Here is a 27,427-nt window from a genome sequence, read left to right on the forward strand (position 1 = left end):
CAACGATTGGAGATGATTGATCAAACTCTGCATTCAGCCTTGTGCTTTTATATGGTCAAGGAACTCCTCAGGGACTTATAATAACCTTATATTTTACACTATATAATTTCCTCTGCAACTGCTTTCTGGGTCCTGCTGCAGGATCTGCACAATAGATCTGCAGGTGAAATCATCGTAATTATTAAACTGTAGTTTAATAATCCAATTCAAGGAACAAGACATCATCATTTAGGCTTCTGAAAGATTTATTTTGAGAGAATGTGATTGAGAAGTAAACAATTTCATTATTGTACTTATTTTTGCTGAAGCATGTTATGTATCCAGTAGGTGGTCACGGTCTTGCTTTTGGTATCAGATTAAGGTTAAAGTCTTAATTCTATTTATTTTACTTTAATTGTGTTATTGGTAGAGAGCTGTGTAAATGTTCTTTTTATAGGTCTTTCAGTTGAAGGATAGGTACTTCATAAGAATGTATTATGGGGATATGTACACAGCTTTGCAAATAAGCACATTTATCAAAAGGTGAACTCTAGCATTCACCCATTGAAAAACACCCTTTTAAAAATCCCATAGGAATGAATAGAAAGTGAGTGAACTTTCCCATGGTAAACTCAAATCTCAGGTTTTGCTAAATCTGTCCCAAAGCAGTGCCCCCATTATGACTTGAGCAGGAATACATTTCCTAGGATGCTAGGAATTGAACTGCTTAGTGAATGTTGACCCCAATAATTGGCTTCTAGCCACACAAATGTCCATATAGGTATCAAACCTTTTTATAGAGAAAAGTGTAATCCTTTTCTTTTTCTTTTTTTTAATTATTATTATTATTATTATTACTTGATTAAAATGGAGTCTGTGGAAGATGGCCTTCCTCTAATTTGGAACTTTCTGGGTAACTGGTTTCTAGGAAACCGATCACATACCTGTATAACCTTATTTATCGTTCACAAATTCTGATCAGGATAAAAGGCACACATCTTCCATATATATCAGTGGGTGAGATAGCTGAAACATCCCATGATTTGGTCTTAAAGGGGATGTAAAGGTAAACAAATAAAATCCTTTTTTTACTTTCTTTAATGAAAAAGAAATCTATCTCCAACACACTAGGTTAGGATAGGAAACCGTCCCTAACTGCTCTGCAGGGAAACTGATCATACTTTGAAATGGCAGAGGGGAGCCCTCCCATCTTCCCAAAGCTTTGTTTGTTTCCCTGTAGAGCAGCCGGCGACTGTGTAGAGATTTGCATCCGCAGACCCAGGCAATCTGTATATTCTGATTATTAATCAGTCTTGTTGTATCAGCTTCTATGTCAGAAATGATTTGATGTGTGCTGTTTTGATAATTTATGACCATCCCTTAGCTTTACCTCCCAACTGAAGCCCAGACCACAACTGAGCATGTACACAGTCTTGGTCTTGCATAGATGTATAACATAGTTACAAGATGATGACCCCCTGCAACCAACTTTGAAAGCATAAATCATTTTGTTTTATTAGGCTTCTGGTGCAGTAAGTTCATGTTCATATTAAGTATACAAAATACAGCATTTCTAGCATTATCTATTTTAGACTTTAGCTCCCATTTTAGGATTAGATTTACAGCAGGGAAAATAAGTATTGAACATGTCAACATTTTTCTCGGTAAATATATGTCTAATGGGGCTATGGATATGAAATGTTGGTAACAACCCAAGCAAAGCAAAAAAGTTTATAAATTATGTGTAATAAAGTGGAATGGCACAGGGAATAAGTATTGAACACATGAAGAAAAAAAGGTGCAGAAAGCTGTTGAAATCTGTCTGAAAGCAATCCTGCCCCCTATCAGTGCAAATGAATATCAGCTGGTTTATACAAGCAAAGAGCTCTGCCAAGACCTATTGTTGCAGAAATATATTTACTGAGAACGTTGATTTGTTCAATACTTATGTTCCCTCCCGCTGTATTGGCTATGCGTATAAACCTATTGGATGGTTTACAGTGGATTTAGGGCGGTTTATGGATTGGATTTGTGATTTCTGTTTTGAATGCGGATTTAAATGGGTTGTTCACTTTCCAAACAACTTTTTTTTCAGTTGGGTTGCTATTTTCACAGTATTCCCAAAATGTAAGTTCATATCTCCACCTTTAGAATATTAGCAACTATTGTAGCAATTCTAACAGCTGCCTTATCAAGATTCTGCTCACCAGGGCCAAAGATGAGAAGTTTATTCATTCTTAGCCATTATATAGTTTGTGCCCCCCACTGCTGAATGAAACTTTAAAATTCAATATTAGAAAAACTGCCTCAAATAGAAATTAACTGAATAAAGTCTTTCTGGTGAACTACCTGAAATCAACTAAACTGTTTTGTTTTTGTTTTTTTAAAGTTGAACAACCCATTTAAAGAAGGAAACTCTGAATGACCGAGGGGTGCTAGTTTTTAGGCACCCATCAGTGACCTAAGTTGCCCAAAGAACACTGCTTTTTTTTACTTCTCCCCTGTTGGGCACATGTACTACTGTAGAATTTGTGCATGCACTTGCTAAGGGTGGCACAGGGAAGTCCTACAGAATTAAGCAGAATCCTACCAAAGTTTTATTTTTTTTAAAGTGGAGTGCTGCCCTGAAGTTAAGTAAGCGATTTCAGATTAGAATATATTGCTTAACAGTTTGGACCTCCTGTTATTTCAATTTAGATTTCCTTTAAAGGGGAACTATCGTGAAAATGAAACTTTAATATTAGATACAGCATACTAAAATAAGAAACTTTCTAAATACAATCAATTAAAAATTCTGTACTGGTTCTCTAATAATCAAGTTTATCTTTACTATTCCTCTCTCAGCATCTGTTTCTCTTCATTCTCTCTTCATGCAGCAAGTTGGGTGTCGGATATTCATTGATGGTTAGATTCAATATATCTTATAGGGGGGCTCCTTTTGCCTAGAAGATGTATTAGAGCTCATTCTATTAAAATCACCAGAAATCCTGTCTCTCTACATGCTGAATTTGTGCAAAAGGCAGTTATTTTGTTTGTACTGGAATCAGTTATATAAGTGAGCTCTAATTCATGTGCTAGGAAAGGGAGCCCCCCTATAATCATTCATCTGACACCCAACTGCTGCATGAAGAGAAACAGATGCTGAGAGAGGGATAGTGAAGATAAACTTCATTTAAGAAACAATGCAGAATATTTAATTGATTGTATTTAGAAAGTTTCTTATTTCAGTATGAGGAAGCTTATATTACATTAAAATTTTTGCGATAGTTTCCCTTTAAGAGCCAGGCATGAGATGCTGTTGCGTCATGTATTTGTACTAAGGGTACTCTTGGCCTCTGTTGCAGTAAGCCGTAGTTGGGCGGATTCAAGTTGATGACAACCAGTGAGATATGGGCATGGTTTAATTGCGATCTTTCATCCAGGAGAACTTGCTAAAGCCAATCACCACTTAGAGATATTTAAGAAATACTCTGCCTGTGTCAGCTGTGGTTTTGACAGTTGGACTACTGCTCAGGAACATTTGCTTTGGTATTCCTGTGTTATAATTTGCAATAATTGGCATTTCACATAAATTTCAATGGAAAGCTATGCAGATAGGTGCACATACAAAAAGTAGCACATTGACTCTAATCACCTGCTGATTTAAAATGCAGCTGGAGAATCCTCAGCCTCTTGTACATAAATAAAATCTGAATGCAGAAGAAATTGTTTATAGTTTTTCTGCTCCTATGGGTTCTGGCAGACAGTCAAGACGTGTTACAGTGCAATACATTACAATTTACTACATAGTAATTATAAAAAAAGCCTGTGAGTATTGTGAAGTGATCCATTTGGACACGTAACAGTTATTACCCCCCGTGTGTGTCTGTGTAAAACTGTTTCATGGTTGAGCTACCTATATATTGGTGCCCTTTATAACCGGTATCCGTGTGTTGTATTGAACTTGTCTAAAATAGAACATGGAAGTAGTAACACATGAAAAATTCCATTTGGTAGTTTGTTCTAGTTTCTTGTCATACAGTCTAAAACATTGCTGTCACCTTCTTCAGAATCCAATCCCCTTTTACAGTAAGATATTACATTTAAAATGTATGAAATTAGCTTTAATAGTGATAAGACAAATATATCCTTATAACACACTTGTTTTCTTGCTTTTTTAGGAACATCATCTCCAGCGAGCCATTTCCGCACTGCAGGTGTATGGAGAGAAAAGGGATAACATGGTTATTCCTGTTCCAGAGGCAGAAAGTAACATCGCATATTATGAATCTGTATACCCAGGGGAATTTAAGATGCCAAAGCAGCTTATTCACATACAGCGTAAGTTACAGAAAGTATCTATGTAACCTGTGTTGTGTTTTGTGTGCTTGAGTTTGACATCCTAGTCCTGTCCCTACTGACTATGCCTTACCTTGTGCACTTTTTCATCTCCAATTTGTGCCTGTATGTTGGCCTCCCATCTACTTAGACCAGGGGTAGGCAACGTGCGGCTCCGGAGCCTCATGCGGCTCTTCATCCTGCTTGCTGCGGCTCGGTCGTGCAGTTTTGCCTGTCACGTCGTCTATACAACCCTCACACCTGCTGACAGCCTCTTGTGTGCGATCGCGGTAAGCTAATGGTAAGCTTACCGTGGTTGCACACTCGGGAAGCTGCCAGCAGGTGCGAGGGCTTTATTTAATAGTTTATAAGCCGTTATGTTTTGCGGCTCCAGACTATTTTTTTTTCTTTAGTGGAAGAGGGGTCAAAATGGCTCTTTTGATAGTAAAGGTTGCTGACCCCTGACTTAGACTATAAGCTGTACGGGGCAGGGACCTCCTTCCCACTATGTCTCGTACCACATAGCACTTATCTCTTTATCCTATGATTCTGTATATATTTATTATGTGATTTATCTCCCCCATGTATACTTTAGTATGTATATTGTACTTTTATGCACTGTACAGCGATGCGGCTCTTTAGCAGCGCTTTACAAATAAAGTTATACATACATACATACATACATACATACATACATACATACATACATACATACATACATACATACATACATACATACATACATTAAAAGCCTGATAACTACTGGGTCACAGATTTAGTCTGGCTTATCAAAGAAATCTTGAAAAACGTGACTTAAGTCATGTTTTCTGTTTGTTAGCTTTTAGTTTGGATGCTGAACAGCCAGATTACGACTTGGACACTGAAGATGATGCCTTTTTGAATAAGCTGAAAAAGAAACTAGATATCTCTTCGCTCCAGTTTGAAGAGATGATTGACCGGTTAGAGAAGGGCAGTGGGCAGCAGGTAATGAATGATATGTCCTCTTTGCATTCCAGCATTGAACTGGGAATAGTAACTGATTACTGACGGTTCTAAATCTATTCTCCAGCCAGTTAATCTCCAAGAGGCCAAACTCTTGTTAAAAGAAGATGATGAGTTGATTACTGAGGTGTATGACTATTGGATTAAGAAACGGAAAAACTGCCGTGGCTCCTCCCTCATACCAGCAGTTAAACAGGAGAAGCGAGACGGCTCCAGTACCAGTGATCCTTATGTAGCCTTCAGACGGCGTACAGAAAAGATGCAAACAAGAAAGGTTTGTGATGTCTTGTCTCATCTCTCTCACATCTTGAACGATGCAGGCAAAAATATGGTTTAGCTATTTTGCATTATTGGCTTTACCTCAATAGGGCACTGTCTTGCCTTTCATCCTGGCAGCTGTTGACTGAAATCTACTTTGAGTGTTCAGATTGGTACCCCATTCAATTCTATTTACTAAATTGTATGAATACGCAAAACATCTATTTTTTTTCTGTTTACACTGTAACTTGCCACAAATGACTTTTTTTACTCATTGAACATTGTTATGGATGATAGTAAATCAGCCCATAACTGCAATCACTTTCTTAATTCTAGTAAAAGATATGGGATCTGTTCTCCAGAAAGCTCCAAATTGCATGAAGGCCATCTCCCATTTTAAGAAAATTATTTTTTTTTAAAAATGATTCCCCTTTCTGTAATAATAAAGTAGTACCTTGTACTTGATAAGTAAGCTGAATTAATGAATTCTGATGGCAAACCAGTCCTATTGGGTTTATTTAATGTTTAAATTAATTCAGATCAGATAAGGTATGGTAATCCAAATTACGGAAACATCCGTTATGGAGAACCCCAGGTTCCAAGCATTTTGGGTAATAGATCCAAAACCTGTATTGATATTTGTCTTACCCAGTTAGTGTCCCAGTCCTGTGTATTATGGTCTTTCATAAAATGTAGGTTTTTTTTTTCTTTTTTTTTTAATTTTAACTTTTTTTCCTTCCCTACTTAGAACCGAAAGAATGATGAAGCTTCTTATGAAAAAATGCTTAAGTTACGTCGGGATCTCAGTCGAGCTGTAACTATACTAGAAATGATAAAAAGGAGAGAGAAAAGCAAGCGGGAATTGCTTCACCTAACACTGGAAATAATGGAAAAGAGGTAAATGTGTGGTATTGTCTCCGTATGTTTTTATAAGTATAAAGTGCTTCTGACAGGCCAAGGCACTAAAAAAGGTTCATGTTTAGCTTTTATCAGTTACAAATATGTAATGTGCAAAATAAAAATTAAGTTCAGAGGCGCATCCAAGTCTACTGCTGCCTCATGGCATCAACAGGTTCTTGGTATCACAGCGTTCTTTCTTGTAAGAGCTGAATATTAATAATAATAATTTTATCACATTTACAAATTGCCAATAATAAATGGCTATATTGGACATGTCGACTTAAATACAATAACTGTTAAAAGAGATAAAGAGGGCCCTGCCCAAAAGACGCATTCTAATACCCATGTAAAATTAAATGTTAATAAGAAGGGGTAGATATACGGGCAGTTTTTGAAATATGTTTTGTGCTTATATCACACATCTCGTGGCAAAAAACTCTTAAAGGGAGTCATGATTTTTATGATGTCATTTTTATTTCTAAATTACACTGTTTACACTGCAAGTCATTTACTCTGCAATATAAAATGTAATTCCTGAAGCAACAAGTGTATTTTTTTTATTTATACTTTTGGTCTGTAGGCAGCCATTGCAGATCATTTTGTCTGGTCATGTGCTTTCAGAAAGAGCCAGCACTTTAGGATGGAACTGCTTTCTGGCAGGCTGTTTTTTTTCTCCAACTTAATGTAACAATGTGTCACAGTGGGACATGGATTTTACTATTGAGTGCTGTTCTTGGATCTACCAGTCAGCTGTTATCTTGTGTTAGGGAGTTGCTATCTTGTTACCTTCCCATAGTTCTGTTGTTAGGCTGCTGGGGGGGGGGCAGTAAGGGGGGTGATATCACTCCAACTTGCAGTACAGTAGTAAACAGTGACTGAAGTTTATCAGAGCACAAGTCACATGACTTAGAGCAGCTGGATAACTGACAATATGTTTAGCCTCATGGCAGATTAAATACAAAACAATTTGTTTGCTCTTTTGAAAAATGGATGTCATTGCAGAATTCTGCTGGAGCAGCACTATTAACTAAAAATATTTTTTCCTATGACGGTATCCCTTTAAGTAGCTGTTGTCATGTATTCACAAAGTTGACTAGCTAGTAAGTTATTTACTGACCTTACTGTCTATAATGGGAGACAGGGCTACAATAAAGGTCTATTCATATGTAGTTGTTTTGGCTACTCGTGTCTGGCTCTGTGCTGAATTTCCTTGTTTGTGTGTTTTGTAACATGATTTGTAACTGTTTATTGAATATAATAAGCTATGGAGAGCACTGTTGTATAAGCAGTGCCACCTTCTCATTGGCATAAGAAATTTCACCACAGGCTAATTTGGAAAATGACCATTTTCTTGATTAGTAATACTGGAATAGACAGCCGTATAAGTAGCATAAAGGTGGCTTTTTTTCTGCTCTCTGCTTTTACAAAAAAAAAAATCTGTACAAAAACTTAAATAGTGTTCACATACCTTTAAAATGTTATATTACATTCTTTTTATGATGCAGTTTTTTTTAGTCTCTTTTTCTTTTTTGCAGGTATAACGTAGGTGACTTTAATGGAGAAATTCTATCAGAGGTTATGGCACATCGTCAACCATTGAAGCCCACCTATACTATCCCCCTCATGCCCATTTCTCCTATTCCATTTTTACATAAAGACACCATAGATATTAAAGTTAACAAGGTAAGATTTATTTAACGTGGTGTTTTTAACGTTGCTGTGATATTGGATTGTGTGGGACAATTTTAGAAACATGGTTATTCCATGGATATATGCAAACCACTTCATCCAGCCAGCTGCAATCTCCTAATCTGACAAATCACATGTGACCTTAGGATGCAGCCACTTGGTCTGAGAAACAATATAAATACATAGATGGTACATGATCAAAAAATAGAAAAAAAGATCTGTACCACTTCCTGCAAGTTTTCCTCTGTATAAAGAAAATGTTATTTTATAATAATTGTCAGCAAGTTACATTAGAAGAGCACACTCCTATTTTATTAATGTTAATAATTCTAAACTGTTGTTCATAATAGTTATTAAAGAATTGAATTCATGTCTTAAGACCATTCAAATTAATTTTAGCAAGAAAAATCTGATGCTGTTCGACCGAAAAGAAAATATGAGAAGAAGCCCAAAGTCTTGCCTTCATCTCCTGCTGCTCTACAGACAAGTCCTGCTGCACTGCCAGTGTTTAATGCTAAGGATCTAAATCAGTATGACTTTCCCAGCTCTGATGATGAACCTCTCTCCCAGGTATATAGGTTTTTTTTAAATTAAATTGGGAATTAAGTTCAGGTTAAACTAAGGACTGTATTATACATTTTGGTCCAGCAAAATGTCTACTTGGGTCTCTTCAGACAGCCTTTTTGGGGGCAGTGCATTGATTGTTGGGTCTAAAGGTCAATATAGAGATCTGATATTGTTAAACTAGATACTCTTAAAACAGTAGCAGTTCGTATGTGTTTACTGGTATGTATATAGAGCTTTCTGATAAAGCTTACTTAATTTTAGCATTTCCTTCTCCTTTAAGGCATACAATTATTTTTCTGATTATAATGTGTGGCAATATAGAGAAAAATAACTTGGAGGATCACCTTCCATGGGAAGCACCGTTTATTTTGCTGAAAGCGAAGTGATGCCTTAAATGACAATGGTTTTCTTTTCATGCTTGGAGTAGTTTAAATAGCCATTAAATATTTTGCATATATTTGGTTAAGAGCTATTCCACTCCCTGGATAAACTCCACTAGTGAAATAAATACGTTTTTTTACAAAGCAGGAAATGGGAAGCTATCAAATCAATAGTAATAATGAGAAATGGTAAAACTGATCTACACAGTTTTTTTGGTTTCTTTACCAGGTCATGTCTGGCTCCTCAGAAGCTGAGGAAGAAAATGATCCAGATGGTCCATTTGCTTTCCGTAGGAAAGCTGGCTGTAATTACTATGCTGTAAGTAACAGTCCTCACGCCTATACACAGACAAGCGGTTTTTGTTGTATACTAATAATGAAGGGCTTCCTTCTTGTAATTCCAAGCCACATTTGGACCAAACTGGCAACTGGCCATGGTGTAGTCCAGAGGAAGGAGGTCTTGGAGAAATTCGCTATAGATACTGCCTCACTACTCTCACTGTTCCACGCAAGTGTATTGGATTTGCGCGAAGACGGGTTGGACGTGGTGGAAGGTAAGCGATCTTGTCAAATACAATATAGCAGCATTGTCCTCTGTAAGGTCACCATAGTGACATCATACAACTTGTGGGCCCAGCTAATAACAGATGTTGTTATTTATATTATCTTATTTATATTATCTTATTTATGTTATTATTCTCCTAAAAATATGGTTCTGCCAATGTGTGTCTTTAGCTGGAAAATTAAAGGGGAACTATTGCGAAAATGAAAATTTAATATAAGCTTCATCATATTAAAAGAAACTTTCTAATTAATTTTCTACCGTTTCTGAAATAGTCAAGTTTATTTTCACTATTCCTCTCTCAGCATATGTTTCTCTTCATTCTGTCTTCATTCAGGAGTTGGATGTCAGATATTCATTGGCAGATCCAATATATATTATAGGGGGGTCTCCTTTTGCCTAGAAGATGTATTAGAGCTCACTCTATTACAATTACCTTAAATCCAGTCTCTCTACATACAGGATTTGTACAAAAGGCAGTTATTTTGTTTGTACAAGAATCCGTTATTTGAGTGAGCTCTAATTCATCTGCTAAGAAAGGAAGCCCTATAAGATATAGTGGATCTAACTGTCAATGAATATCTGACACCCAACTGCTGCATGAAGAGAAACAGATGCTGAGAGAGGGCAAGTGAAGATAAACCTAATTATTTCAGAAACGATGCCAAATATTGCTTGTATTTACAAAATTTCTTATTTCAGTATGCTGAAGCTTGTATTAAATTTTCATTTTCGTGATAGTTCCCATTTAAGTAGAGCTCAAGCTGCATTTAAGACTGCCATATGAGAAAATGTTAGAATGCGACGCACAATATAACATTTAATCTGGAATTGCAGCACATCCCTTTAAACTTTACACTTTAAAAACTTCTTGTTCATGGTGTATACACCTACCTAGGTTTAATTTATTTTAAGATTTCAGTGGTCTATCCCCTAAAACTATCTCTTATTAAGGCAATCGAATTTTCTTTTCCAGTCTATATCTTTTCAATATATATTTCAGTGTTAAACTCTATTTCCTGATCTTTTTTTTTTTTTTTTCTACAGGGCGCTCCTTGACAGAGCCCATTCAGACTACAATAGTGCTTTTCGTCAGCTGGACGTTGACATGCTTTCCTCTCCAGAACACTCTTCAATCAATTCATTTGCCAATACCTCAGAAACGAATACCTCGGATAAATGTTTCTCTAAAGACCTCAGCCAGATATTAGTCCATATTAAATCATGTAGGTGGCGCCATTTTAGGCCTCGGACAACATCCCTACATGAAAGTGACATTAATGACTACTCCTATAGAACGTTTCACAAGGGTATAACTCGAACAGGCGCAGCACAACCTGGAACCCAGTCTTGTAGTACCTCGACATCCAGTAAAAGTAGCAGTGGTTCAGCACACTTTGGTATGTTTCTTCTTTATCTTTTCATACCCTTGTTACTGCCATACTTGTTCATCTGTCCATTAATGAGGTGTGTAAAAAATAAAGTTGTTCAGTTAAGCTTGCTTATCTTACATTTCACATTTGTTTTAAAAACTAGCAGGTTGCTAGATTAGAAACAGAGCTACAGTGCGATGCTTATCTGACAAATACAGATATTAAATATCATCTGAACTGAGCTCCTAATTTCATGCAAAGGCGAGTAAGATTGTGCACCCCCCTGCACTGCTTCAGTGCTAATAATCGGTACACCCTGCTCAAAGGAGGTGAAGTAAAGGTTCATTGGTCTGTGTTAAATGGTTTTTAGTTAGGAGAAAAATCTGTTGGGTGTCATGAATGATCCAATTTATCCTAGAAGATGTATTCGAGCTCACTGTTGAAATCACCAGACATTATGTCTCTCTACATGCAGGATTTGTGCAAAAGGCAGTTATTTATTTATTTATTTTTAAACTATCTAGCTTTATGTGCAGCAGCTCTCCAGTTTGGAAATTCAGCAGCTATCTGGTTGCTAGGCTTCCATCTAGCCAGACAGGCTGCATGGTTAGTGACCCCCATTTGAATGCTGGCAAATAGTAGAGTAGCGTAAACCGATATACCAAACTGTTGATTTTGCCACTCTTAATATTGTAGCAGTTTCTCGGATGGGTTTTTTCTGTTTTTGCTAAAGGATTGCTTGTTTTACCTGCATGGAGAGTTCCTTTGACCTCATGGTGTCATGTTGTCCAGGGCTTTTATCTGCTTCATTGATAATGACATAAAGGAATTGCCCACACCTGCCCATGAAATAGCCTTTGAGTCAATGGTCCAATTGATTTTGAGCCCCTGAAATGAAGTGATTGTGTTAAAAAAAAAAAAAGGCTTTAGTTCCTCGCATTTTTATGCAATCTTTTTGTTCAACCCACTGAATTAAAGCTGAAAGTCTCATTTGTTTCATTTAAAATTCATTGTGGTAATGTACAGAACCAAAATTGGAAAAACTTTGTTTCTGTCCAAAGATTTATGGGCCTAACTGTATGTGTGTTGTCACTTTAACTCTGACAATGGGAAAGAGAGCAACCAGTGAGCTGAAAATTGAAAATTAGAGCTCTCTACCTGGTTTAAGCACTCAACTGTACAGAACGAGAAAATTTTTGCTAGAAAAGGGAAGGGGTGGTACTCGTTTAATCTATCTCTGGATTAGCACTTAGGGGCATATTTCTCAAAGGTCGTATTTCGAATTCATGTGAATATTTTTTGCTCTAATAAAGTCGAATACACTCACAATTCGAATGGGAGGTTAAGAAAAAATTTGTTCGAAACTAATGAATAGGGACAATCCAAAAATTCAATTCGTATTAGATTCATATTCAACCCATTGAGTTTTTTTCCTCCGGGGAAAAAAAACCTTGAATGTTAGGACGGCTATTAACATCTTCAAATGGGTCACTGGACCTCTGCCATTGACTTCTACATGAACTCGGAAGGTTTTAGGTGGAAAATAGTCAAATTCAAATTGTTCCCATTGTCAAGGTTTGAGTAATCTCAACATTTGGAGTTTGGATTATTCCCAATTCAGTTTTGATCAAAATTACAATTTGAAAATTCGAATTTACTATTCGACTCTTAATAAATCTCAATTATTGTGACGGCTGTACTAACAAAGGCGCATGTAGGTGAATGCAACATGCTGTGTCCCACCTGCGTTTGGCGCATACATGCGTCTGTGTGAGGACAGCCCCATTGACAATAATTGAGTGCGTCTACTCTTGTGCTCCCCTGCGGCTAAATGGAAGAAAGTGCAATGCAGGGGAGCGCAGCAAAAAACGCCTGTGTGTACATTCAATTTATTCCCTGTGAATTGCAATTAATCCATGGGTTTATTTATCTATTGTAGCAGCTGGGTTTTGCAGGGCATATACCCTTGTTCAACATGAGTTCAGTGAATAGGATAGTGCTGGGCATACCTTTTGCCTGCTATTCTAGCTCGGCGATATCAAAAACCTTTTTTTTTTTTTAAGCAGAAATTAAAACTAGTTTGTTTCTAACTTCTTGGTTCTTGTAAGCAGTGTGGGAGGTAAAAGAATACCAATATAGAATACATATTCTTTTAATTTGATTTCCTCATGTTGGGGGGGAAAGGGCAATGCTTCCTAAGGGTCAGGACACACAGGCAGATTTGGGAGATTAGTTGCCCGCGACATCTCCTCTTCTTCAGGGCGACTAATCTCCCCAAACTGCATCCTCAGCCGGCTATGATGTAAATCGCCGTCAGGATGGCACTCGGAACGATTAGTTTTTCGAAGTCGCCAGAAGTTTCCTCGTGAGGCAACTTCGAGCGACTTTGGAAAACGAATCGCTCCGAGTGCCATCCCGCCGCCAATTCACTTTATAGCCGGCGGGAAGGTGTTTGGGGAGATTAGTCGCCGCGAAGAAGAGGATATTTGTTGCTGGGCGACTAATCTCCCCGAATCTGCCTGTGTGCCCTGACCCTAAAGGGCCAGTATAAACCTATATGTACCTTAAACACAATAAATAAGACTTGTGTTGACAATGTGCTTGACATTTTAAAGCACTATTGGAAAATTGTTTGGTTTCCCTAAATACACTCTGCCCCCCCCCCAAAAAAAAATCAGGTTAATTAGCTTAAAGAGGGATGATGAGCTATGTATAAAAAAAACCTAAATTACATCCTTTTTAATGCTTTGAGATAATGAGCAGTACATTATACAGTATCTGCAGACTGATTTCTATTATTAGATTGTTTTATGTAAACAATGACTCGGCAGTAAGACAGAAAGCACTATGGTGAAAGTGTTTATTTACTTTAATGCAAGAACAAGCAACATATATTTCCTGATGAAATCCTGTTCAATGAGCTTATGTTTAAAAAGGTTGTATATATCACTTTAAAGGGGTGGTTCACCTTTAAGTTAACTCTTAGTATGTTATAGAATGGCTAATGCTGAGCAACTTTTCAATGGGTATTCATTTATTTTTTATAGTTGTTTAATTATTTGCCTTCATCTTCAGACTCTTTCCAGCTTTCAGTTAGGGGTCACTGACCCCATCTAAAAACAAATGCTCTATAAGGCTACACATTTATTGTAATTGCTACTTTTTATTACTTTCTATTCTGATCCTCTTATTCATATTTCAGTTCAAAATCAATGCATGGTTGCTATGGTAATTTAGACCCCTAGCAACCAGTGATGAAATTGCAAACTGGAGAGCTGCTGAATAAAAAGTTAAATAACAAACGAATAATAAAAAAAATCTAATCCAATTGCAAATTCTCAGAATATCACTCTCTACATTATACTTAATGTTAATTTAAAGACGAACAACCCCTTTAAAGGAAAACTAACCCCCCACACACTGCCCTCCATTGGTCCTCTCTCTGCTCTCTTCCCTTAGTCTATTACAAGAAATAGCATCCCTGTTTGCTCTGCTACTCTGCATCTAAAAGGTCGGCTTTACAGAGTTCACAAGCTGTATCTTCAGATTTTCTTCTATTCAGTTTGCCGACATTGAGCTATTCTGGTGTATGTGCATTGGACAATACTCCATTATTCGCTGCAATTGTGCACGCGCCAGCAGACTTTGTGTTGGTGAGCTGATCCAGAGAAAACCCACAGATACAGAAGATGGCACCTTGTGATAGGGAGGGAGTGCTGTGAATGGGGTCTGTTTTTGTGTGTGTGGGGGTAGTTCTCCTTTAAACTTTGGACTGGGACCCAAAATATGGGTTCCCCTTTGCTGTATTCATTATAACCAGGTGCATGCCTGGTTCTAAACAAATATTTGTGTTGTGGTCCCAATTCTAAACTTAAAGGAACAGTAACATCAAAAAATGAAATTGTTTTAAAGAAATAAAAATATAATGCAGTGTTGCCCTGCCCTGGTAAAACTGATGTGTTTTGCTTCAGAAACACTACTATTGTTTATATAAATAAGCTGCTGTGTAGCAATGGGGGCAGCCATTTAAAGAAGAAAAGGCTCAGGTTACACAGCAGATAAGCTCTGTAGAACATAATGGTGTTATCTGTTATCCACTATTAACCTGTGCCATATAGCCTTTTTCAATTTCATCCATGGCTACACAGCAGCTTGTTTATATGAACTACAGTAGTGTTTCTGAAGCAAACACATCAGTTTTACCAGTGCAGGGCAACACTACATGATATTTTTATTACTTTAAAACATAAATTTTTTGGTGTTACTGTTCCTTTTAAAGAGGTTGTTCACCTTCCAAACACTTTTTTTTTTTTTTCAGTTCAGTTGTTTTCAGATTGTTCACCATAAACAGACTGTTCAATTGCTTTCCTTCTTATTTATTTTTTACCATTTGAAGTTTAAAGTTTAATGTTCGTGTCTCTAGTGTTTCAGTCAGTGATCCAGGAGCCTCTGGACGGTTACAATTTGCTCCATTAGTTGATACATTTCTCAGCAGTATCTGTGGAATATTAGCAACTGCTGTATCAATTCTAACTCAGGGTTTCTGCTCAGCAGGGACAACTAAATGTATCAATTTGGAACAGTTAAAGAGTCGGCATCCCCCCAAGCTGCTTTAGAAGGAAAAAATCAAATTCTACACTTAAATATTAGAAAAACGGTACCCGCAAAAAATAGAAAGTAACTGGAAAAAGTCTTTATTTCTGGTTAATCTGGGTCTGTTGAGAAAAAGGTTTAAGATGGCCTAAGGGCAGGGGCACACGGGCAGATTCGGGCGATTTAGTTGGCTGATGACTAATCGCCTCTTCTGCAGGGCGACGCACTCGCGGCGCTTCGATTTCCGGTTTCCTTGTGAGGCGACTTCGGCAATTCAAACGCCGCGAGTGAATTGACGCTTGCGTCTTCTCATTATAGCAGAGGGAAGGCAGTTCCGGGGAGATTGTAGCCTCTCTGAAGAGACCATTAGTTGCCTCTTGTGGTAATACAGATTATATCTGAAATATCTGGAAAGTTTCAAATTATGGGAAGGCATATATCCTATACAGCATATTTAATGCAAATAATTTAGTTTTCAATTATTTCAATTTTCTCTGTAAACCTATAGTGCCTTGTACTTGATAGTTACTAAGCTGCATGAATCCATATTGCTGGCAATATATTAAAGCAATGATATTGGGCTTATTTGTTGTTCAAATTGTTTTTGAGTATATGTAAACCTATAAAAAATGTTAAATTGCCCTGGGTGCTTGTCAAGGCACTTTTTAACTAATAATATAATGAATTTTGTAACATCTGCACCACCTGCTGGTTAATTCTAGTAACTGTACAGTCATAGGAGAGAAATATGTTCAGTAGGAAAACAGAACTGATGTTGTGATGCTGCTCAGTAAGACATGAGCAAGGTCTCTTCATCTTTCCCAAGATAAATACACATTTCTCCTTTTTCCTTCCAAACATACAGTTTCAACAATCTGGATACTAGGCCCAAATTACCCTAGCAACCATGCATTGACTTGCATAAGAGCCTGGAAAATTAATAGGAGATGACCTGAATAAAAAGACAAATAATTAAATGTAGCAAAAACAATAAATGTGTAGCCTAAAAAAAAGTGTTTTTAGATAATCTATAGATCTGCTATATAAGGCTTGCACATGCGCAGAATCAATCATCCAAGCTCTGTGAATGTACAAACAGTTACTGTATATCCCCCAGGCAAGTGTTTGTGCAAGGCCCGAGGCAAGTGTTTGTGAGCATTGAAAGCATGACACGAGGGGTCATGGGGGAGGAATACATTTTGCGCATTGGCACTTTCAGAACATCACCAAAATGCTGGCCGCAATATCCGCATTGGGGATTTACTTCTATCTCTCGGTACAAAAAATCCACAGCGAAATGGGTAATTAAAGTATGGCGTTTCCGATGGGGGGCATGCAACTAATAGTTTATAGTTAATAGCTATTGAAAATTACCTTTCCTTCTCCTTTAAGGTTAATGCCAAATGCGACTGTTTTTGGCATTGATGGATTTCAGGCCAAAAATGCATATTTTCATGAAAAATGTTCTCTGTCTCTACATCCAGGCTGGGTGCAGACACACAATTGAGATGGCAGCTGAGGGGCTTTTGCTCATGCTGTGCTTATATTCAAACCGAGAAACAACCTCATTTGATAATACTCTAAGCCACTACTAAAGACCCAATGGAGAGGGCCTCGCTGACAAGCCTAACCCTATAAAGTATGCCATTTACAAATACATTGTATATAACTAACTCTTTAGATTATGAAATATGTACCAACTATAAAATGATGAACTACTCCAAGATAATAGCAAGTATCCAGTGTCTTCCTATGATATGGGTGTCCGTCTGTTTAACAATGACCAAAAATCTGCTTCCTAAGAGTACACAGAAGGACGCTAACATGCGGCCATACTGGATTATTCCCTGGTATATGAAGGGCAATATAATACAGTAGTATGCTTAGTTGGAGTCCTGCAAGTTGCCTGAAACGTTGCCTGCTTTGATAGGTCTATTTCGAGCCAATAAATCACTTTTTGTGCAAATTGCCAGTTTCCAGTGTGCTGCAGTAACTGTTGCTTGGATCCTCCTCTGATACAGTTCATGGTCATCCGCCTCTGTGCATCCCATGTTACCATTTTTCTAAATCAGATTAAGTACTGATCCTGTCCTATCACTTCTTGCTTACATCACCTTGTTTCACTGTGGTTCCACCTATCTCGGTATATAGTAAGTTTTATTTACCAAAAATAGTTGTTCATATTTGCTGTCAGAATACCCTTACTTTCTGTACTAACTGAATGCATTTCTCTGAATGAACGTAGAGATATACCTAGTGTAAAAATAAAAAAAAAACGTTATAATTCCGGGCATGTAGTTCAGACGTGCTGCTGTATTAATGCCATGCATTTTATTCCTAGCAGTTACAGCCGAACAATACCAGCAACATCAACAACAATTGGCACTAATGCAGAAACAACAGCTTGCTCAAATCCATCAGCAGCATGCAAATAATAATTCTTCTGCCAACACATCACAGGTACATTTTTTTTCCTACTATGTGCCACAATTTATTTAAATACTGACCAAAGTAATTTCTAAAACTTACATTTTAAGGAGACCCATACTGTACTATATTGCAAACAATTGGTCAAAATGATTATTTGTGATGTACTGTTTGAAAACCATGTTTGTAATATTAAACTGGCCCCTTAAAGCTGATATAGAATTCATAGACTATATGTGGCCCTCCTTGAAGGGATCCTGTCATCGGAAAACATGATTTTTTCAAAACGCATCAGTTAATAGTGCTACTCCAGCAGATTTCTGCACTGAAATCCATTTCTCAAAAGAGCAAACAGATTTTTTTATATTCAATTTTGAAATCTGACATGGGGCTAGACATTTTGTCAATTTCCCAGCTGCCCCTGGTCATGTGACTTGTGCCTGCACTTTAGGAGAGAAATGCTTTCTGGCAGGCTGCTGTTTTTCCTTCTCAATGTAACTGAATGTGTCTCAGTGGGACATGTGTTTTTACTATTGAGTGTTGTTCTTAGATCTACCAGGCAGTTGTTATCTTGTGTTAGGGAGCTGTTATGTGGTTACCTTCCCATTGTTCTTTTGTTAGGCTGCTGGGGGGAAAAAGGGATGGGGATGATATCACTCCAACTTGCAGTAAAGAGTGATTGAAGTGTATCAGAGCACAAGTCACATGACTTGGGGCAGCTGGGAAATTGACAATATGTCTAGCCCCATGTCAGATTGCAAAATTGAATATAAAAAAATCTGTTTGCTCTTTTGAGAAATGGATTTCAGTGCAGAATTCTGCTGGAGCAGCCCTATTAACTGATTAATTTTTTCCCATGACAGTATCCCTTTAAGGGTGGTAAAAGCAAGTACCACGAGTGAACTCTTACATATTTTATCATGCACATATAATTATAGTCTGAGGGGGTTATGTGTACTTAAAGATTTATTGTTCAGTGCAACATTTGGCTGGATATAAAGACTATTTTTTTTCCCTTTAATTATAAATAATTTTGTTTGTGACACTGGGTGGCAGCTTTACCCAGTAGCATCTGAATAGGACATTATTATTCTCTTTTACCTGCTCAGAATAGGCCAAATGGAAAGTAAAGATAGTGACTGTGCTTCACTTACACTTAATCCTGCTTTTTGAAGAGTTGTGTGCAAAGCTGCAATCCCCTCTGCACAGGGTAGGGTATACTATACAATGATCGCTCCAGCAGTTCTCCAAAGAAATGGTGAATCAAGTTTTATTTGTGCAACAACAACAACAACCAGGCAACGTTTCAGGCTGTTCTGTCCCTTTATTAATGGGTACCTGTCACCTGAAAATTCTTTTCTATAAGGTTTGTTGAGCAAATAAACTTTATTTATACTATACAGCTTCTTTACATTTTGTTTCCTTCAGTCTTGGAATTCACAATCACATCAAGCAGGCAGCAGCCCTTTCATGAACACTGAAAAGCTTTGCATCTTTCCAAAAGCTTGTTTATGTGCCAGAATTGTGGACTTGATACCCCTGCCCATGAATTGGCTGCACAATTAGCTGGCAAGGAGGGATGGGACAATGTGAGGAGTGCAGCTGTAACTAGAAAGTGCTGAATTGAAAGTGAAAGTAATTGCCTGCCCTGCCTCTATGGCTTAAGCTGGCCATAGACGCAAAGATCCGATCGTACGAATCGTGGATTCGTACGATTTCCATAGACGCAAAGATCCGATCGTACGAATCGTGGATTCGTACGATTTTCGGACCGTGTGTGGAGAGTCCCGACATTTTTCGTCCGTCGGAGATCGGTCGTTTGGTCGATCGGACAGGTTAGAAAATTTCTGTCGCCTGCCGATAATATCTCTGCGTGTATTGCCGATCGTACGATTTTCAGAGGTAGACTGTCACTAGTGTTGTCAGACATAAGTATCGTACGATTGCTTTCAGGGGCAGAACATTGGGTGATCTGTTCTTATTTGATCGGAATGGTAAAGACTTTGATCTGAATGGTTAGTGGAGGGTCGGGAGATGGGAAAGTCCGATCGTACGTTGATTCGTACGATCGGATCTTTGCGTCTATGGCCAGCTTTAGACATAGAGGAGGGGCAGGCGATATATGATTGACAGCTGGGATTTTTTTTTTAACAATTCAAGTTTATTAAGTATATCAGAATAACAACAGTATGACACAGGTAGGCATAGCAAAGTCATATTGCAAGTGAATACGGTACACTCGATGATAGCATGTATAACATACAGGATATAAGCCTCAGCTAAACGAACACCGTGCTGTATCTACCTTGTGTATTGGGTAAATGGGTTGTTAGGTGGTATAGGAGTTTATATACGTGATCGAGTTACACACACACTTGCCCCAAGGACTCATACTTATACCTTAACTAACAGGGAAGGATTTGAACACCTGCTTAAGCTAACTAAAGAATATGTGAGAATCTTTGGTACTTTATGTGGTTCATTGCTTCACTGTACCAGTTGGGGTGGACCTGCTAGAAGATTACAAAGGGGCCATCCAAGAGTAGGAACAACTAGATCCTTGTATATTCTGCATGTACTCGCATATTATGCCTTATACTGTGAGAGTTGGTTGAGCCTCTAGCCACATGTCCCATGTCTTTTTAAACTTTTCGGGGCATCCCCTTCTAATATATATCAGCTTGTAAAGAGGGATTACTGAGTTAACTTGTTTCTGCCACATGCCAAGTGATGGAGGGTCCTGGGCCTTCCACTTCAGAGCTATACATTTTTTGGCCGTAGTAAATAAGATTGCTAAGAGAGTTCTTGTTGCCCTTGTTGGGACCAGTTCCTCCACTTGGTTAAGTAACATAAACAATGGGTCAGGTTTAATTGGGATACTTATGACCTCGGATGTGTAACCAGAAACAGAGTTCCAGAATTGTTGGATTTCGGCACATGACCAAAACATGTGCATAAAATTTGCCGGGGTCTGATGGCATTTTGGGCATTCCTCCGAGTATTGCGTTGAGATTTTATGTAATCTGGAGGGAGTGAGAGGTTCTATGCAGAACCTTAAATTGTAGTAATTTGTCTCTAGCTGCAACCAGATACTCGTAGTGTGAGTCCAGAATATCTAGCCAAACCTCCTCAGTTATACTAGGAATGTCCTGCGACCATTGACGAAGAGGAGTAAGGTCTGGTATTGAGTACGATAAGATTAATTGGGCATAAAACGTAGACAGTGGCTTAGTGAGTTGAGGGTTGTGCACCCCATCTTCAATGCGTCTCGAGGATGTGTCTACAGTGTGGCCCTTGACTTGAGCGGATAAGGCATGCCTCAACTGGAAAAACCTAAATAACATATAGTTCGGGACTTGGAACTTGTCTTTCAAATACTGGAAATCACATATAGCATCATTTACACAAACATCTTTAACATACTTAATATTGAAACTGGCCCACAGTTGGGGGTCTGGCACTGTTTGTACCTGTGATAGGTTTGGGTTACACCAAAGGGGGGCATAAGGTGACATGTGGTTGGGAGGTCGCGGGAATAGCTGAAGAGCTGTACGCCAGGCCTGCACCACCGCTGTCATTGGTACTGTAATGTTGCGTGAACTGGTAATGCCTCTATATAGCAAGTTTTTTAGTCCCTCGTATGATCCCATCACCCGAGCTTCCAAAGTAGTAGAAGGGTTTTCCCTTGTTGGAGAGGCCCACCACCATGCTATCGTTAATCTGGCTGCTAGATAATATAGAAACATGTTGGGTGCTGCTAGTCCACCTTTGTCTGCGGGGAGTTGCAGTTTCGTTGCTTTTACTCTGGGTTGGGTAGCCCCCCAAAATAGATGCGTCAGGAGCGACTTAAGCTTCTGGAAGAATTGCGACGGGATACTAATAGGGGTTTGCCGGAAGACATACAAGAATTTTGGTAACATAACCATTTTAAATAAATTAATACGTCCCACTAGAGATAAAGGCAGGTGAGCCCAGGCTTTGATTTTGTTTTCCAGGGTGAGCATCAAGGGTTGGAGATTAAGATCCATAAACTGTTTAAGATCTGTATGGACAGTAATCCCCAGGTATTTAAAGGATGGGGTCAGCTGCAGCCCTTTCAGATCAGATGAAGTTGGAGAATTAGGGGTGTCGATAAAGAACAAGGTAGATTTACAGCTGGGATTTTTAAGTACATTTATAACCAGTATGGATATTTTAATTACAAAAAAGCATTTGGGTTTCATGTTTAATCTGAAAAGGGCTTTTATTATACAGCTTTTTATGACTAGGTGACATTTCAAACCATTGCCTGTTTGGTGGCACAAATAAAACTTGATTCACCATTTAGAAGCTCTAGCTTTACAATTGTTTTGGAACTAATGTTTGTTCTTTTTTTGTATGCATATAAAGGGTTTTATTTCAAAGACATTAGATTCTGCAAGCGCTCAATTTGCTGCTACAGCTTTGATGACGTCAGAACAGCTGTTGGCCTTCAAAATGAAGGATGACGTAGTCCTTGGAATTGGAGTGAATGGCATCCTTCAATCCTCAGGTGGGTTCAGTCTTAGGATGTTACCTGTTCACTTGTGCACAGTTGTCAATTGGCAGTTACAACTCCATTGCATATAAATTAAGCAAACTGTGTACTCACCAGTTGAATGTGTATGGACAACTTTGAGGTGGAAGTACAGGTGTGGGATCCGTTATCCAGAAAGCTCTGAATTACGGAAAGGGCATCTCCCATAGACTCCATTATAATCAAATAATCTCAATTTTTAAAAATGATTTCCTTTTTTTCTGTAATAATAAAACAGTACTTTGTACTTAATCCAAACTAAGATGTAATGAATCCTTATTGGAGACAAAACCAGCCTATTGGGTTTATTTCATGTTTACATGATTTTCTAGTAGACTTAAGGTATGAAGATCTAAATTACGGAAATATCCGTTATGTGGAAAACCCCAGGTCCCGAGTAAGGACCACTGAAGTTAAACGGGTTGTTCACCTTTGAGTTAACTTTTAGTATGGTGTAGACTGAGAGTGATATTCTGAGACAATTTGCAATGGTTTTCATTCTTTATAATTTGTGGTTTTGGCGTTATTTAGCTTTTTATTTAGCAGCTCTCCAGTTTGCAATGTCTGCAATCGGGTTGCTAAGGTCCAAGTTACTCTAGCAACTATGCACTGATTTGAATGGGATACTGGAATATGAACAGGAGAGGACCTCCATAGAAAGATGAGGAATAAAGTGTAGCAATAACAATAAATCTGTAGGCTTACACAGCATTTGTTTTTGGATGGGGGTCAATGACCCCCACTTGAAGACTGGAAAAAGTCAGAAGAAGGCAAATATTTAAAAAAAACTATAAACCATAAATAATACCAATATTATTACACTATATATTATTATACTAATAAGACCAATTGGAAAGTTGATTAGAATTAGCCATTCTATAACGTACTAAAAGTTAACTTAAAGGTGAACCACCTCTTTAAGTATTCTCTTCTAAAGGTATTAAAAACGTGTCCTGAAAAGCAAATAGCAATTGATTTTCTCATAAACTGCTGTCAAAAATATTCTGATATTGTTTATTTTAGGTTTTTTAATTGTATTTTATTAACTTTTCCCCCTCTAGGAGTATACAAGGGCTTACACCTCAGTAGTAATACACCTGCAGCACTTGTACATTCAAGTCAACCATTATCAACTGGTTCAGCCTTGCTACAGCCTTCCAATATTTCACAGACTGCTAGTTCCCACAGCGCTCTGAGTCACCAAGGAACTGCTGTCAATTCTGCAACAACTCAGGTCCTGATTGGGAATAGCATCCGATTGACTGTCCCCTCCTCCGTTGCCACTGTAAACTCTATTAACACCCTCAATGCACGCCATTTACCTAGGACTTTAAGTGCTGTTCCTTCGTCTGCCTTAAAGCTGGCTGCAGCAGCAGCGGCAAATTGTCAGGTACCCAAGATTCCAGCAGCATCTTCAGTGGATGCAGTACCACGGTAAGTGAGAGAAAATGTGCCGTCATGGTAAATTGATCAAACTAATGTTTCTGCTTATTTTATTGAAGCCTTAACATAATCCTCCAAATGAAGATGTTGTAAGGGTAAGGCCACACTAGGCGATAGCGCAGCGATTTGACTCGCGGCGACTTTTCGCCGCGACTTTTAATCCGCAATCGCTGGGGAAACTTTTGCGCTGGCGTCTATGGGGAATTGCGAGCGTATCGCCTAGTGTGGCCTTACCCTTAGCCTTTTGTTTATGCATTCTTTCCCTTCAAACAAATTTTTTAATTTAAGGGGAAAATATGTAAATTGTTGGTGCTACCTGGCTACAAATATTGTCTTGTTTCACCTCTGCTTTGTTTGGCTGCTAACACATACTAGTGGAATACATATCAAAAACTCACACTTTAAATTGAGTGGAGGATATGGTGCTTTATTCAGTGTGAATAAACCAATATCTAATAAAACTTGTTTAGATATAGGGTAGGCTGGGAATCTCATAGGCCATGGACATTAAAGGAACAGTTCAGTATAAAAATAAAAACTGGGTAAATAGGCTGTGGAAAATAATAAAAAAAAATGTTTCTAATATAGTTAGGCAAAAATGTAATGTATAAAGGCTGGAGTGACTGGATGTGTAACATAATAGCCAGAACACTACTTCCTGCTTTTAGCTCTCTAACTCTTGTTAGTCAGCGACTATAAGGGGGGCTGCATGGGACATAACTGTTCAGTGAGTTTGCAATTGATCCTTCGCATTCAGCTCAGATTCAAAAGTTATGACCCATGTGCCTCCCCATTGGTTACTGACTGGAAAGCAAGAGAGCTGAAAAGCAGGAAGTAGTGTTCTGGCTATTATGTTAGACATCCAGTCACTCCAGCCTTTATACATTACATTTTTGTCTAACTATATTAGAAACATTAGAATTTTTTTCATTTTGCACAGCCTATTTATTAACCTAGTTTTTATATTTACACTGACCTTTTTCTTTAATACTCAACTGGCCATAGGTCTGTCATGTGATCTGATCATTGACCCAATGATTAAATCAGTCCATCTTTGCTTGCCACTTGAGTTGGCAAATCAAGCAAAGATCTTGTAGTGGCCTCCTTCGACAAGCAGATTTGGATCATGTACTGTTACCCCATTTTAAATTATAATCTTTAATTTGGATGGGGAACCAATGCCATCCCTGCCTAGGATAATCTAGCAACACATTAAAGCCATAGTCGCTTAGTTGTTCTCCAGAGTGCAAGAGTCTTGTTAGATGGGCACTCCCTTAGTTCCTATTGGTACTCTAGCGCTAGGGAAAGTAAATCACCACTATAATAATTCTCACTGCCCCCACTGCTTGCCATTAAAGGAATTGTTCAGTGTACTAGTGGAATACCCATCAAAAAATCATACGTTAAAATTGAGTGGAGAATATGGGGCTTTGTTCAGCCTGTGTAAACCATGTCCCCCGATCAGTATCTCATAAAACTTTAGATATAGGGTAGGCTAGCTGGCCCATGTGCCCCCCCCCCTAAAGTCCCTGACTAACTCGTAGAGAGCTGAAAAGCAGGAAGTCGTGTTCTGGCTATTATGTTTGACATCCAGTCACTCCAGTCTTTATACATTACATTTTTGGCTAACTTTGCACAGCCTATCTATTTACCCAGCCTTTATTTTACACTGAACTGTTCCTTTAACTGCCTATCACCACTGATACAAGACGTGCTTCTGCTGGACTAACAGAAAACGGAAATGTCAAATAATTTATTCCATTATGAAATAAAGTAAAAAGTTCAATTTATTAAAATAAGAGATTAGGTCATGGATTTAGTAAATTTATCTGCTTTCTTTTTCTCTAGGGAAAACCATGAAACAGAAAAGCCAGCATTGAACAGTATAACAGACAACACAGTAGCCATGGAGGTGACGTAGTTTCCACAGGAATGGGACTGCAGCCTTCGGAACTTGTCTAGGTGCTATGCATCAGTAGCATTACAAATGCAAGGGATGGTGGGAAGCAGCACACTGCATTTCCGTGGCAGCTGTGGGGACTCAACAGCAATGCACATCTCTCATGCTTTGATTTTATTTTTTTCGTACTGTTAATAGGAAAGAAATAAACATCTGTAAATTATAAATACAGCAATTATCTGTACAGTACTGCATATTTGTAATACCCTTGTATATATGTTACTTGAATACAGAACTGTTCATTTGTGATGCTTTGCACTGGGGGGATAAAAAACAAAACGGGCAACAAACTGCAACAAAGTAAGAGCGTGAGATTGTATAGAGATGAGAAGTGTCATCACATCATGTGCATGGTGCGGAACCTGCTGTTTTATCTATTTATTGTGCCGTGTTTACAGTTTTTTGTACACTGTACCTTCATTGGTTCCTGTGCTGTAGTAAATGTGTTAGGTAGCTGTAGACTCCTTGGTATTTTGTAAATGGTATAACTTGGTTCCTCGCTGGGCCCCTGAGTTTTCTGTGTATCGTGAAAAAAAAAAAAATGGTGACATACATACAGAAATTAGAGAAACGGCAACATTTATAAGTGGGGAATGTAAAAGTCTTAGGGATCTTCCTGTTGTAATATGACAAGTTACAAGATAATAATGAAGTCTGTTGAATCTTCCCATTCGCCTGTCCATCACGTGGGTGCTTTCTGCTACTTCAGGCACTTAGGTTTTGTTGCTGCCCCATCTCCTCCTACACCAAAAAAGTGTTAAATCAAGTATGCAAATGGAGTCCATACAACTGGAGTTTGTTTTTTGTTTTTTTATGTCTGCCCTTTTTTTTAAAAAAAAAAAATGGAAAAAAAACCCTCTAAAAATTATTTTTTTATTGTGTAACTGTTAAAAGACTTCATTCTTTACTTGTTCTTAAGAAAAGGATATAAGGGAGACGAATGCAGTAGTTGCTGTACGTGTATCATCATTCCAATTTCAGAAACAGCCAGCTTTTTTTTTTTTTCCTTTTTCTCTTCCTTTTACAATTCTCCAGAAGGCTGAAAGGCCAGAACCACAACTATCGGGTGCCTTCCTTTGGAAATATTTGACTTCTCTTCTGTGAAGAGAGTGGTACATCACAGACTACTAATGTTATGTCAGTACCGAAAGTCTGAATGACCGCACCAATGGCATACATTATCCTTGGAGGTTTTTTTAATCCTACCTGGAAAGAAATTGTGACTGAAATCTCACACAAAAATAAACCCAGGGCATTACATGTTGACAGACAAAATGCGTGGTGATGTTTCTTTTTTTCTGTATTGATTTCAGCTCTAACTTCATTGTCAAGTTTATTCAATGTTCTGCACTTGTTTTCTTAAATGAAAGGAAGGAGAAGCTCCCACTAAATTAAGGAAAAAATTAAAAGACCTAAAACTGA

At 38.1% G+C, this 27,427-nt stretch overlaps 1 protein-coding gene across 1 annotated transcript in view; it reads left to right on the top strand.

Annotated features, from left to right (window-relative positions):
* The window catches only part of LOC108719842 (enhancer of polycomb homolog 1), a 52,967-nt gene extending 25,540 nt beyond the window's left edge, over positions 1–27,427 (top strand). Inside the window, exons 2-14 of the mRNA XM_018269057.2 lie at positions 4,140–4,299; positions 5,135–5,280; positions 5,366–5,572; positions 6,305–6,453; positions 7,992–8,139; positions 8,545–8,715; positions 9,322–9,411; positions 9,498–9,646; positions 10,702–11,054; positions 17,962–18,080; positions 22,437–22,578; positions 23,664–24,036; positions 25,894–27,427. Of these exons, the coding sequence (XP_018124546.1) occupies positions 4,200–4,299; positions 5,135–5,280; positions 5,366–5,572; positions 6,305–6,453; positions 7,992–8,139; positions 8,545–8,715; positions 9,322–9,411; positions 9,498–9,646; positions 10,702–11,054; positions 17,962–18,080; positions 22,437–22,578; positions 23,664–24,036; positions 25,894–25,966 (2,220 nt within the window). The 5' untranslated portion in view covers positions 4,140–4,199 and the 3' untranslated portion in view covers positions 25,967–27,427. The remainder of the gene's footprint in view (positions 1–4,139; positions 4,300–5,134; positions 5,281–5,365; positions 5,573–6,304; positions 6,454–7,991; positions 8,140–8,544; positions 8,716–9,321; positions 9,412–9,497; positions 9,647–10,701; positions 11,055–17,961; positions 18,081–22,436; positions 22,579–23,663; positions 24,037–25,893) is intronic.

Source organism: Xenopus laevis, chromosome 6S (genome assembly GCF_017654675.1).
Source record: "Xenopus laevis strain J_2021 chromosome 6S, Xenopus_laevis_v10.1, whole genome shotgun sequence".
In the NCBI taxonomy this organism is placed as follows: Eukaryota; Metazoa; Chordata; class Amphibia; order Anura; family Pipidae; genus Xenopus; species Xenopus laevis.